Source organism: Pelodiscus sinensis, chromosome 5 (assembly GCF_052426305.1).
Source record: "Pelodiscus sinensis isolate ZL-2025 chromosome 5, ASM5242630v1, whole genome shotgun sequence".
Taxonomy (NCBI): domain Eukaryota; kingdom Metazoa; phylum Chordata; order Testudines; family Trionychidae; genus Pelodiscus; species Pelodiscus sinensis.
In genome coordinates, this window is record NC_143056.1 from 128,066,751 (window position 1) to 128,081,397 (window position 14,647).

At 55.9% G+C, this 14,647-nt stretch overlaps 1 protein-coding gene across 4 annotated transcripts; it reads left to right on the plus strand.

Annotated features, from left to right (window-relative positions):
- The first annotated feature begins 6,513 nt into the window (after positions 1–6,513).
- On the plus strand, positions 6,514–13,587 carry POLD4 (DNA polymerase delta 4, accessory subunit). Of its 4 annotated transcripts, none has more exons than XM_006113744.5 (5): positions 6,514–6,936; positions 9,978–10,077; positions 10,671–10,778; positions 12,286–12,397; positions 13,323–13,587. In XM_006113744.5, the coding sequence occupies exons 1-5, from the start codon at positions 6,553–6,555 to the stop codon at positions 13,345–13,347; spliced, it is 729 nt and encodes a 242-aa protein (XP_006113806.2). In that variant the 5' UTR covers positions 6,514–6,552; the 3' UTR covers positions 13,348–13,587. The 4 variants fall into 4 exon arrangements, with proteins under 4 accessions (XP_006113806.2, XP_075784666.1, XP_075784667.1 ...); XM_075928551.2 differs by lacking the exon at positions 6,514–6,936 and adding an exon at positions 9,199–9,294; XM_075928552.2 differs by lacking the exon at positions 6,514–6,936 and adding an exon at positions 9,374–9,421.
- Positions 13,588–14,647: the final 1,060 nt, after the last annotated feature.

Consider the following 14,647-nt stretch of genomic DNA (forward strand, 5'->3'; position numbering starts at 1 on the left):
TCCGTGAGACCTCCCAGAGCTGCCGGAATTCTACCAGGACCTCCTCCAGACCTGGAAGCTGTTCTTGGTGATCAGGTCCATTGTGTCCACCAAGGGAGCAGATCTCCTCACAGAGCCTCTGCTCCACAATCCAGCCTTGTGCGTGCAGGTGGCGGAATCCCCCTCGGTGTGCCGGAGGCTGATCCTGGCAGAAACCACCAAGGCTCCTGGACTATGACAAGAAGGACTGGGTGGACCTGTGAGCGCTCACTCAGCGCATGAGACTCCACCCCCTGAACCTCCCTGTGCATAGTCCAGGAGGTGAAGGTGGCTTTGTCGCAGCCCACTTTCTATTCCCTGCAGCGAGCCCACTGAGAGGGTACTCCCCCTCACTACAAGCCCCTGTTCCACGCTTCCCTCCCCCGCATCCCCATTCCTGGAGCCTCAGCCGGCTGCAGGATCTGCAGCCAGTCTGCTTCCAAGTAGATGCCCAGAGACCATCTGTACATGCTCGTGCTCTGCACGTTGCATTTCCTCACCCTTGTGTCCCGCCCCGACACCATGTAGCAGGACATCTAAAACCTCTTGAGGGTGGGGAACCCAGAAGGGCCAGTGTCTATTCCTTCTGAATCCCACAGCCCATCGGGGACATCAGCTGGTGGCTCCTTCACGGAGCCATGAGCACACGTGTGTACCTGGTGCAGTTCATCCCCATCCCAGCCACCTGCCCCTTTGTGGTGTGAGGGAAAACCTGGCACATGCATACCTAGAGTGCGCCAGGTTGCAGCCCCTATTCCAGCTCCTCCAGATGAGGTTCTGGTTGCGTTACTCCCCACACCTTTTCATTTACACACACCCCATCCGTGACCCCACAAATTCACGAGACCTCCTTGTCAACCTACTCCTGGCCCTGGCAAAAGCTGCCATATACAGCGCCAGGGGGAGGATGCTGGACGAGAGGATACTCTGCGACTGTGGGGCCTACTTCTGTTCCTCCCTAGTTTCACGTATCCGGGCAGAGTTCCTCCGGGCGGCGTCCACTGGCTCCATGGACAGCTCTGAGGAGCAGTGGGCGCTGTCCGAGGTTCTCTGCTCCGTGTCCCCATCCGGTTCCCTGGTTTTAAACCTTTGACCCGCCCCCCCCTTTGACTGTTTTTCATTATTTGTCCTGCAGAATCAGTTGATCACAAGGCTGGGGGGGGCTTTTAGAAGTGGGTGGGCTAACCCCCGCCCACCCCTGGGGTTTCAAATAGTAGCCACTGCAGCCCCACAGAGAGGAGAGGCCCAGTGTGTCATTCCCCCACTCTCTCCCCTTGCCACTACCCTGCCCCTCTCTGTTCTCTCAGGCTGGAGTCCGCCATGAGGCTCTTTCACACTAATATGCTGAATGAGACATGGCCCTATGGAGGGGGACTGAGCACAGCGGCGATATCTGGTCAACCTGGTCCTCCACTTCCCCAGGTTCTGCTTCCTAAATGCCAGCAGCCACCCATCAGCTGGAGCCTCCTGGACCCCTTTGGTGCCATGGGGCATAGCAACACCCTGCCCCAGTACCGTGGCCGCGGCTACATGCAGGTGATCAGCACCATGACAGCCAAGCAGATGCATGCGCGGGGCTACCCCATCTATGACCTTGTGGAGCAGGAAAACCATCCTGTACAGAGGCTGCAGGAGAGCCAGGGCTTCCAGCACCAACCCAGCCTGTGCCACTGTGTTATCCACACCCCAGGGCCAGCAACAGCTCCTGCCAGAGCACCCTGGCCCAGTGGCAGCCACCACCCCACCTAAGTCCCCTGGCCCAGCAACTCCCATGGAGCAGGGGTGAGGGCCAACAGGGTGGCCAGGAAAACCCTGGGCTCAGTATTGGGCCCAATGGCACTAGAAACATCTCCTGTCTCTCCAGCATGTGCCAGCCTCAGGGGTGGGGCTCTAACAAATTCATGCTTCGTGTTGCTCCATTGCACACTCATAGGATTTTCATAATGGTCAGCTTCACGGTTTCTATCTAAAACGTGATGGTGTGGAAACCAAGAGTCTCATCACCCGCTGAGGGGCAGGTGGCAGGCTATTCGGTGGCGGGGGTGGCAGGTTCTAGCATTGCCATGCTTAGTTCTCAGCATCTGCTGTCTGGGTGCTGCTGACAACAGTATTATCTTTATAGGTGGCTCCTGGCCAGCAGCTGCTGCCCTCCAGTCAGTCGCTGAGCTAATAAGGCAGTACTGCTGGCAGGAGCTGCCTAAATCTAAGGGGGGAAATTCTACAACAGCTACACCTGATGGAGACCTGATTTCATGCTCCCTAGTGCATTTTTCACAGCCATGAATTTGCTAAGACCTTAGTCTTGGGGCCAGATACTGCAGCTCCATAATCAGCATCCCTGGGTGGAATCTACCCTAAGTCCTAAGGGCAAAGTTTCCTGCCACCCAGTTGCCCTTCGCTGTCTCTTCCTTGGCTCTCAGACAATCTAGCCACTGTTAACAACCTCCCACCCAATAAAATTCTATGCCAGCCACACTGCCCTGGGGCTCAGGAATAGGGCAGCCCCATGGTGGTTAAATGGCTGTAAGGTCACCTTTGACCCTTGGCAGTCATCTGTCCCCTCTGTTACATCCCGCTCCTGCCAAAAAGGTTTTTAATTGTATACTTACGCAACACCACCTGCAGGACAGCAAATAATTCAGCTGACGCTTAAACTAGTAACAAATAAATAAATGCTGTGAGTGAGAATAAGGGATGCAGCAGATTGGGGCTGCAGCAAAGGGTGGGGGAATATGGGGAGATCAGAGGCATTAAGGGGTTCAGGTGAAGGAGCTGGATAGTGGCAGGAGTGAAATTATGGTGGTAGGGAGAGGGAGGGGGTGTCAGCCATACTCACATTCTTCCTTACCTTAAGTGCCCATGGCTTGGGAGATCCTGTCCCTTTGGGGGTGTTTGGGGCACCCTTCAAAATCTTAGTGCCCCTCTACCTCAAGTGGGTTCTGAGCTCAATACCAGACACACTGGACATTACATCACAATCCACATTACATCTTATTTAGACACTACCGGATGTTTATATTTTCTCATTTCTATTTTCTCAATTTGTTTCCCAAACAGAAAGCTCAAATACTAGACTGTCTGGTTCAAAACCGGACACCTTTCAACCCTACTCCCCCTGCCCTTAAGCAGGTGCCGGGATCTGAGGATCCAGGCCTCTTTATAGGGGCATCTGGCCCCTTGTCTGATCGCTTTCCCTGTCTCCCCTTGCTGGGGGGAGCTCAGGGCTGGGACAGCAGGGCCTGTGGGTTTGGATTGAGGGGCAGCAACAGAGCTGGTTTGTGTGTTCCCCACTCTGGCTGTGCGCATGTTTCCTCACAATTCTATTCCATTGGCCCCAAGAAATTCTCTCTCCCCCTCTGCCCATGGAGGAGCCCGATGCTGCCTTGTGACTTCAGACACGTGCCCCTGGCTCCAGGCCAGGCACAGATGCCATTAATGGTTCATTCACTCGAGGATAAGAGACTGGAGCAGCCTCCAAGGGGGAGACCCAGCAGGGACAAGACCCGGTGCTGCAGGCATGTCTACACTATGAGATGAGTCAACTTTATGAAGGCTGATTTTTTTTTTTAGCACCCGATTTTGTAAAGTCAAAAGTGCACGTCCCACTGTGCACAAACATTTGACAGTGTATCGCTACCATTGACTTTGATAGCAATGCACTGGGGGTAGCAATCCTACAATCCCCTGCCACTCCTTTGCATTTTGGGTTAGACTCCCAGTGCCTGATGGGACAGAAATAGTGGGTGATTATGGATACCTGTGGTCCGCCTTCCATGGTGCACTTATCTCCTCCCTCCCCCCTGCTTGAAAGCAATGGCAAACAATCTTTTCTCATCTCTTTTTTCTCTCCTGTGGTCCTACTAAAGAATACCAATAAACTGCTTATGAAGCTTTCTGATGCTGCTCAGGAACAAATTTACACTAACACCCTTCCCCTGCAATCCCCAACCAGGAGCTTTCTATCTGCTACACAAGACACACAAAACTGGAAATCCAGGATGACCCATCATCTCAAGCAGGGAAGCATATAGGGCAGGGCGAACGGGGCGGCCGCCCCGGGCCCCGTGCTTCAGAAAGCCCCGCACATGCACCGTGGCGCCACTGCACATGCGCCGTGGCAAAGGGGGGGCCCCGTGGAATTAGGCTGCCCGGGGCCCCGCAAAACGGTCATCTGCCCCTGATCTCAAGCATTGGCACACTTACAACAGGATTATCTGGCTATATCAACTCCTACCTCTGATCCTATGCTGCCAGCACTCCCAGCTACCTCTGTGACACCACTGACTTCCTGAGGAAACTTCAAAACATCAGTAATCTACCTCAAAATACCATCCTGGCCACTATGGACGTAGAAGCCCTCTACACCAACATTCCACATGAAGACAGATTACAGGCCATCAACAGCACCATCCTGATAACAACACTGCACACCTGATTACAGAGCTCTGCGACTTTGTCCTCACCCACAACTACTTCCGATTCAGAGACAATTTGTATCTCCAAGTCAGCAACACAGCCATGGGCACACGCATGGCACCACAATATGCCAACATCTTTATAGCTGACCTTGAACCATGTTTCCTCAGCTCTTGCCCCCAACACTCTTATTTTACTTACGCTACATTGACGACATCTTCATTATATGGACCCACAGAAAGGAGACTCTTGAAGAATTTCACAAGGATCTCAACAGCTTCCACCCCACCATCATCCTCAGCCTGGATCAGTCCACATGGGAAATCCACTTCTTGGACACTAAAGTACAATTAAATAATGGACAAATTTCCACCACCCTATACCAGAAACCCACCGACCACTATACTTACATTCATGCCTCCAGCTTCCATCCCAGACACATTTCTCAATCTACTGTATACAGCCAAGCCCTAAGATACAACCGGATTTGGTCCAATCCTACAGACGGAGACAAACACCTACAAGATCTTTACAGAGCATTCCTAAAACTGAAATACCCATCTGGAGAAGTGAAAAAACAGATTGACAGAGCCAAAAAAGTACCCAGACATGAACTACTTCAAGACCGATCCAAAAGAGAAAATAACAGAACTCCACTTGTCATTACCTACAGTCCACAATCCAAACCCCTCCAACTCATTATCCGCAATCTACAACCTACCTTGGAAAATGATCCCTCACTCTCAGAGGGAGAAAGACCTATTCTTGTTTACAGACAACCCCCTAATCTGAAACGAATTCTTTCTGATAACCATGCTACACAATTACATCATAAACATCCAGGAACACAGCCCTGCAATCAGCCACGGTGCCAACTCTGCCCACATATCTATACAAGCGAATTCATTACTGGAGCCAACCACATAAGCCACCAAATCAGAGGCTCATTTAACTGCACATCCAATAATTTAATCTATGCCATCAAATGCCAGCAATGCCCCACTGCAATATATATTGGACAAACTGGACAGTCCCTATGGGAAAGAATTAATGGACACGAATCAGATATCCGTAAAGGGAACATATAAAAACCTGTTGGAGAACACTTTAATCTCCCTGGGCATTTATTAACAGATCTTCAAATAGCTGTTTTGTTACAAACCAATTCCACAAGCCAAATACACAGGGAAGGACTGGATCTACAATTCATTCACAGGTTCGATTCTCACACCCATGGACTGAATAAAGATACTGGATGGCGGGGTCATTATCAACCTACCAAACAATGAAGGTGACAATGGTTCTTTGTCTATGTAGAATCTCATGATACCATCTATATGGTAGCAACGAAGAGTCCTGTGGCACCTTAGACTAACAGATTTATTGGAGCATAAACTTTTGTGGGCAAAGACCCACTTCATCAGATGCATCAGATCTAAATGTTTTGTCAGTCTTTAAGTGCTACCTGACCATTTGTTGTTTGCTAATTTATGGTTCTTATCTGCCTCTTTTGACTATCCAGCCTTTAGGTTCTTAGAAACTATTTGTTTCTCCTATTACATTCCAGCTTGGCTTTCCCCTTGATATTTTTTACCCACTGCCTCTTCTTGTCTCCCTCCCCCCCATTTATTTTGGTCCTGGACATCCAATACTCCAGTTATCTGAAGAAGTGGGCTGTGCCCACAAAAGCTCATGATGCCATCTACATGTTTTGTTAGTCTTTAAAGTGCTACCAGACTATTTGTTGTTTTTTAAGTTTATCCTGTACAGACTAACTCAGCTGCCCCCTGAAGCTTTTTTTCTCCTGGTTATCTGTGCAAACACCATAGCGAGGAGCCCGTGCAGCTGCAAAGTGCTATGGATAAGCATTACAAACATCTTACGTTGCAGCTGCCCGGAGACTAACCAGGAGCTGCTGGAGCAAGGAATACCCTGAGAGGGGCATGAACACAGACACGTATGAAACATGTGAGTGTAGCAATGGGCTGATGCCGGCAGCAGTTGTTCCTGTTGATACTGTGAAATGGCCCGTTCTGGTCTTGTCAGATAAGCACAGACTGGTGGGACCACACAGTGTTGCAGTTATGGGATGATCAGCAGTGGCTGCAAAACTTTCTCATGCGTAAGGCCACTTTCACAGAACTGTGCAAATTGCTTTCCCCCACTGTGACGGGGCGGCAGGGATCGCGAGCCTCAACCCCGCGCCCCGCACTTGGGCGCTGCGGGGAACTGCCGCCGAGAAGCCGGAGTGGCTTTGCCGTGCCTGCTCGGCGGCGGCTGCCAGTGCAGGCGCAAGAGCTTCCCCAGCGCCCGAGCCCCGGGAGTTCCCGGCGGCCCAGGGTGCATGCGCCGGCGTCCCAGGCCAGGGGCGCCAGATTCAAAAGCCGGTCGTCCGGGAGCCAAGGGGGAGAGACAGAGCCCCGCTTGGGTGGCAAGGTGGTCGGTGCGGTGAGTGGAGGACGCGGCGGGACCGGCAGCGGAGGAACCCCGCGGCCGGAGAGGGTGAGTCTCATCCGGCGCCCCGCCGGATCAAGCACGGCAGGACAGAATTGAAGGGGACGGAGGAAGTAGCCCAGGACGGGGTCAGAAATCCCCGGGGACCGGTGAGGTGCGGCCGTAGCCCCCCCCCGGTAGGTGGTGCATTTAGGATGCCCACCCGTAGGGTCCTGGGCTGGGACCTGGAGACAGGGTGGGCCCAGGTCCCCCTCCGCCCCAAGCGGTAACCAAAGAACTAATTGAGACAACCGAACGTGACTAATCGCCCCTATCCAGCGGGGCGGAACGTTACACCCACCCTGAAGGACAGTAATATCAAAATGAGACCCACTCCCTCAACAGTCAACCGGGAACCAATTTGGAGCAGGTAAATCTTACAATAGGGGCTGCTGAGATCCAAGTAGCCAAAGCAATCAATACCCTTCGGCTACGAAGGACAGTGACTCTGGGAAACATGCAGGACATAGTGGAGGGCTTTGCCATGATGGGGTTCCCTAAATGTGGTGGGGCAATAAATGGAACATACATCCCCCACCTTCGCCCCGACCACCTTGCCAAAGAGAACAAACTCCAAAAGGTACTTCTCAAGGCACTGTATGGCCACAAATATTTAGCAGCACAATAATGATCTACAAATCACGAATTTTCAGATGATACTTCCACCATACGTGTTGTACAAAAGTCATCGTAGTCTTGTAAAAGAGGTGAAACATAGAATCATAGAATACTAGGACTGGAAGGGACCTCGAGAGGTCATCAAGTCCAGTCCCCTGCCCTCATGGCAGGACCAAATACTGTCTAGACCATACCTGACAGACATTTATCTAACCTACTCTTAAATATCTCCAGAGATGGGGATTCCACACCCTCCCTGGGCAATTTATTCCAGTGTTTGACCACCCTGACAGTTAGGAACTTTTTCCTAATGTCTAACCTAAAGCTCCCTTGCTGCAGTTTAAGCCCATTGCTTCTTGGTCTATCCTCAGGGGCCAAGATGAACAAGTTTTCCCTCCTCCTTATGACACCCTTTTAGATACCTGAAAACGGCTATCATGTCCTCTCTCAATCTTCTCTTCTCTAAACTACACAAACCCAATTCTTTCAGCCTTCCTTCATAGGTCATGTTTTCTAGACCTGTAATCATTCTTGTTGCTCTTCTCTGGACCCTCTCCAATTTCTCCACATCTTTCTTGAAATGCGGTGCCCAGAACTGGACACAATACTCCAACTGAGGCCTAACTAATACAGAGTAGAGCAGAAGAATGACTTCTCGTGTCTTGCTCACAACACACCTGTGAATGCATAGTGGTACAGATCCTCACACGCTCCCAGACAAACTTAACTGCCCCATGACAAGCCTGGCCTCCCCTCTCCCCAGCCCAATGCACGAGCAGGGTCATGCAGGGCGAGGCCAGGAACAGAGCTGAGGCAGGGCTGGCTGGCAGGGCAGGGTGTCCCCATGGACGGGGGACTGCTCCGCACGTTCTAGAGGCGCGCACCATCTGTGTCTGTGTAGCACCTGGTGCAGCCAGGCTGCCTAGGCCCAGCAATGCCCCAGAAAAGCCAGAGCCCTGACTCCTTCCTCCCTCCCACAGCGTGCCCATCACCTGTTATACCAGGCACCTGTCCCCCATCACTGATGAGTCTCTCCTGCCCTCTGCCCAGCACCCTATGACCCCTAAGGATTTCTAGTTCCCCTCCCCCATCCCACAGGCTCAACCTGACAGCCCCAGAGGGAGACCCTGTGGTGCTCCATCCTCCACATCCAGTGCCCCCATCTGTACCCCTCAAACAGAGGGAGGGGTCTGGTCTCGGGCACCCCCCCAATATGCCAGTGCTATGTGTACACCCTCTCCCCCTACACTGTTCATGGGGAGGGAGGGGTCCCTGCTACCCCATTCACGCTGGGGGTGCTCACTGGGCCTGCCTGGGAGCAAGGCAGTGGGATGGGGAGGCGTATTGCACCCCCTATTTCCTGGCCTGAGTCCCTCTCCCCTCCTATCCCAAGGGAACATGTCGGGGTCGGATCCCTGCCTTGAGATAGATAGGGCAGGATGGGCGTGACTCCCCCCCCCCCATGCTGTGTGCGCCCCCGCCCCCCAGATTTCCATCCCTTCCTCCCTCTGAACCCCTCCCCGCGGCGTGCCCCCATTTCCCCAGCCCCGTGCGGCGCCCCGCGTTCTATCCCCGGGGTCTCTCCCTGGGGTGCGCCCCCCCCTCCCCTCCGCGTGTCCTGGCCCCTTTAAGACAAAGCGAAAGCCGCGTCCCCATTGGCCAGCCGGCCCGGAGGCGGGGCCCCAGGACACCCCCTCCCCCCGCCTCGGCTGACGGGTCCTGGCGCCGATCGCTGCGGGAACCCACCCGGTATCGCCCCGTGGCTGTGTCCCTGTCTCCCCCTCCCCCCCCCCCACCGCAACTGGGGCCTGCAGCCAGGAAGGGGGAACCCCCGGCCACGCCCTGCCGATCGGGGGGAGGCAGCCAGGACTCCTGGGTCCTAACCTGGGGGGGAAGCGGGGACTAGTGGTTAGAGCGGGGGGGAGGCCTCAGGACTCCTGGGTCCTAACCTGGGGGGGAAGCAGGGACTAGTGGTTAGAGCGGGGGGAGGCCTCAGGACTCCTGGGTCCTAACCTGGGGGGGAAGCGGGGACTAGTGGTTAGAGCGGGGGGAGGCCTCAGGACTCCTGGGTCCTAACCTGGGGGGGAAGCGGGGACTAGTGGTTAGAGCGGGGGGGAGGCCTCAGGACTCCTGGGTCCTAACCTGGGGGGGAAGCGGGGACTAGTGGTTAGAGCGGGGGGAGGCCTCAGGACTCCTGGGTCCTAACCTGGGGGGGAAGCGGGGGCTAGTGGTTAGAGCGGGGGGGAGGTCTCAGGACTCCTGGGTCCTAACCTGGGGGGAAGCGGGGACTAGTGGTTAGAGCGGGGGGGGGGGAGGTCTCAGGACTAGCAGAGAGGAGGGAGTAGTTAAGTGTCACGGTCCTTAGTGGGCATCATTCCCCTCCCCCGCCCTCCTTTCCCCCACTGACTTTCCCCTTCTCGTCCCTCCTGCAGCCGGGAGCCATGGGCAGGAAGCGGCTTATCACCGACTCCTTCCCGGTGGTGAAGAAGCAGCGGCAGGACCCGGACACCAAGTTGGGGAGCCTACAGCCAGGTGAATCCCAGGCCAGCGGAAGATGGGCTCCTACCCCAGCCGGGTCTGGGAACGTGGGTAAAGCAGGAGCTGGGGGTGTGTGGCTCAGAAGCTGGGGGTGCAGAACTGCCTCAATAGGTCAGGTGGGGCAGGGCAGGGCTCTTTCTGGGTTGGGGGTTTCAAGGGAAAGGAGCCGTGGGAGGTTGCAGGGGACTGAGCTGTCTCAGGGACAGGTTCCTGTGCTGCTCATTGTGTCGTCCCCCCCCCCCACGCCCCCCCAAGTGTGGTCAGGCTGGGGCTGCCGGGTGCCTTAGACTGAGGTCCTGGGAGTGACCTTATCCCTGTGGGGTGTGGGGGAGAGCCAGGGGCCAGGGTCCCTGGAGACAGCCAGATCTGGAACCATAGACCCAGAGTAACCCAGCTGCCCCCTGGCTGGTGGAGGTGAGCCAGCCCATGTTACTGGCCTGTGTTCCCAAGCCATGCCCCTCCAGCTGGGCCCTGGGAGAGCTGCTGGGCCCAGGCCAGGCGTTCCCAACTTACACTGGGGAGGAGGCATGTGCTGGGGGACTGGCCCTGTTTCCACAGTGATGTAGCGCGTTGTCCCCATGGCTCAGAGGCTGCACCGGATCCACCTGATTCCCACCCGGGTGGCTCCCTGTACCCGGCCCCGCTGGAGATGCTCAGACAGTTTGACCTCAGTTGGGAGTATGGACCCTGCACTGGTGAGAGCCCCACATCTTCCATGCTTCCCTGCCCTTCCCCCGTGCACATACGCACTGGTGCTAGCCTCATCGCCTTCTCCTGCACTAGCAAAGTCTGCCCCCTTCCCTCTCGGTGATTCCCTCACCCCTCCATCCCGTCCTGGTAAGAGCCCAGCCCTTGTCCCCTGAACTGCAGAGTCCTGCTTCCTTGCCTCCCACACTTGTAAGAGCTCCGCCCCCCTCCCTGTCCTGGGAGAGCTCTGCCCCTTGTCCCTACACAGAGCCACCTCATGAGACCAGCAGGCTCCTGCTGAGGGGTCTGGCCCCTTGCAGTGCAGCATGGGGGCAGGGGCATAGCCACAGGGGGTTGAAGTGGGCTCTAGCCCACCTGCTTTGCATCCAGGCTCACCCCAGCAGCCCTCCAAGGCTCTCTTCATTCCTCAGCACTTAGCCCACTCCCCTGGCTCACCCAGGACAAGTGGGCCCTTTGGGTTACACCACTGGGGGGGGGGGGAAGGGAATATGAAGCCCCTGGATCATCAGTTACTCTGCTCCATAGGGCCTTGCCTATCCTGGCCGCTCCCTTTCCCATCCCTGGTTGGCCAAGAGGGCCAAAAACTGGGGGACACAGTGATGGACCAATGGCCATAAATGCCACACCGCCTTGCCCACTGCTACCAAACTGCACAGGGGGGCTCAACTCTGGCTGGATCGGAGATGACACCTCTTAGAGGGGAAAGGCTGTCCTATTCCCTGCCCCCATGAGCCAACGACTCCCTCTGGCCTGGGGCTGGATCAGAGCCAGCACCCAGCCACAGGATGGGTGCTGTGCCCCATTTTGAAAACAGTCCCTTGGAGGGCCCGTCAGTGAGTTGCACGCACACACACCCAAAAGCATCCCGTGCTTCCTCAAGGGCCCGTCTCATCACCTTAGCGCCTCCAAGACCCAACTGCTGGGCTCCTGCAACGCACCATGAGCTCTGCCCAACTGAGCCAGACCTCCGGTCAGAGACCATCCCTGTCCCCAGGGCACCCCAGCCAGTGATACCAGGCAGCTTTTCCAACCAGCGCAGGGACCGTTAGATGCAAAGGTCATTGACTCAACCAAGCAGCTAGAATCCCATTGGGCTCAGGCCCCCCAAAGACCAGTCGGATGCCTGCAGAGCAGCGTTGAATGCCCAGGCTCCACCTGCTGGCAAAGGTGTCAGGGGCTCACTCCTTGAGGAACCCAATGGGCCTTCAGTGGCAGCACCTCTGCACTACACTGCCTGGTTAAACATGTCTTGAGGATCCCTTCTGGGGGTAGGGGTGGAGCTACAGCTGCCCCACAATGACTCCCATTTTCCCAGGGCTACCCCCCATCAAAGTTGGGGGGAGGTACCATTTCCATCCTCCCTGCCCAGGGCTGAGCCTGCTGCCCATCATGCCAAGGATCTTTGGCTTCAGGGTGGGATGATGGGGCATGCCTGGACCGTCCCTGCCATCCTGCAATCTCGTCCCCATTAACCCTTCACTCTCTTGCTGGCAGGGATCACCCGGCTGCAGCGCTGGGAGCGGGCTAAGTCCCTGGGGCTAAGTCCCCCCGTCGTGGTGCTGGAGACACTGCTGGAGCATGAGGGAGACCCCAGCTTCACCCACTGGTTGGTTTGGGGCCCCTTTCCAGGGGCTACAGGTGCAAAGTAGCAGCAGATCTGTGTGTGGTGCTTTCCCAGTGGCTGCCCAGTGATATCGTCACTTCGAAATAGTAAATCTCCCCAAAACAGGCTCTGCTGTGACCAGTCTCCTGGGTTGGCCCCCTCCCCTTGGCTTGGAAGGAGCTTTGGGCATAGAGCTGAGGGAATGAGGGGGCCCTGGGTTCTCTCTGAGTGGCTCCGGCAGATCGCGGGCATCTCCACCCCTATGGTGCAGGCTCCAGCCCTTGGCCACAACTCCCAGTGGAGAAATGAACCTTTGCCCCTCCCCCAGCTGTGAAGCAATGTTCCCCCTACAGCGAGAGCTGCGAGTTGGCAGAAAGCCTGGAGCTGCCCCAGCACCTCACTGGGGCGCTAATTCTGAAACCTACTGAGAGTGAGTCTAAGGTCAGCACTGTGGTGCCAGCACTGACGGTGAGGAGACACCCCCCTTCCCCTGGCAGCCCAGCACTCCCTCATACTGCACTGGAGCACTGAGAGGAGAGTGTCATTGGCTGGGCCCTGCTCCATGCAGGCTCTAGGGTTTCCTGGAAGTTCTCCCAGCTGGCGACTGCCCCTTCTGTCCCTGCCTTGGGGGCTCAGAGCTCTGGGCAGAGAAGGAAGAGATGAAAGGGTTTGAGGGGAGAGTGAGAGTTCTCCCCCTGCCCCAAGCCGGCCATCCCTGAAAGCCAACAGCTATGGGACCCAGCCACATCATTTCCCTAAGTCGACTGTAAAACTGCATCTCCTGCAGACCCACCACCGCAGCGCTGCAGGGAACCAGCTGCATTCCAAGCCATCCCGCCCCTCTTGGTCCATTGGAGAGGGTGGGAAGAGCAGGAGGCAGCACCAGGGCCCCTAGGAGTAACCACACTTTCTCTGCCTTCCTCTGCAGCCTCTGGCATGCCTACCCCCTCTGAGGGAGCACAGCTGCCCCAATACTGAGAGGAAGAGAGAATCATGCTGTCATCTGGACTCCATGGCATTTTCTCTGGTTTCTGATTGGACAATGGCTCTACACTCAGATTAAAAGGGGCATCCCTGGTGACTGGGGTATTCAGGGCCTACACTGGCTGGGTAAACCCCAAGCCTAGACCAAGCTGAGCTTTTTTCCATTAGCTGTTGATGTTGCGATGCGAGATTAAAGGCTTGTTTGAGAACTCCTGAGATCTGGTGAATGCTAGACCCCGGAGACAAGGCACATGCTGGAGGGCCTCATTCCACAGCATGAGTGGGCTGCACAAGGGCAGTGGCTTCTCTGCGAAGCCCAGGTGCCACAGGCAAACAGCATTCCAGCTGCAGTGCAGACAGGCCCTGGCAAGACAGGAGGGACAAGCAGCCACTGATGGGGACCCCGTGCCCTTTAGTGACCCCTGTTCCAAACTACTGAGGCTTGCAGCTGTTCTGGCCCCTTATGCCCAGCTAGCCTTACAAGCGAGAACTGCTCTACCTCCTGCCTGCTCAAGAACCCGAGTCGAGCTGCCACGCTGGAGCCGTTGCATTCCATGTTCCCCTCCCCATGTGTTGGCCAGACTGTGCCAGCTCTCCAGAACCATGCCGCAGCAGGCCTATAAGCCATCACAGCCGGCGAGGGCATGTTCTAGAGCCCTGGGGAGACCCAATAAGGCAAGCAGTCTAGAGCCAGCTGCTGTGTAACTCTATCTGGCTAATGGGCAGGTTCTGGACCCATTTGGTACCCAGCTGACATTAAGCAGTTGCAGAAGCAGATTTGGTTCTAGCCAATACACCCCCTCCACAGCCTCACAGAAGTGTCTGGCCTAGCACATGCGGCTCAGCTCCAGCACACAGCAGTCCAGCACTACCCCCTAGTCTAGCACCATGCTGTATTGTCTTCTGAGGGCCCTGAGTGCAAACAGATCATGGCAGGGGGGTCTGGCCTACAGGAGGAACAGGACACCCAGCAGCTGCAGCTGGAATTGTGTGATTTCTCCAAACAGGGCACACGACTCCCCCCACCCCTCCAACCCAACGGCCAAGTCCCACCCCACTCCCAGGCCAGCAGGAATCCATGGGGCAGAAGCACTCACCAGCCCAGGCCATTCAGCCTGGAGCAGTCCCCACCTCACAGTGCAAAAGAGCACTAAGTCATTCCGTGACGGACACTGGGCCTGAGGGGGCTTTTCCCTCAGACCTGGCCCCAGGATGGGAGGCTGGCTGAGGCTGGGGAAGGGGGGGGGGGTCTTTCCCCTCTGGGGACAC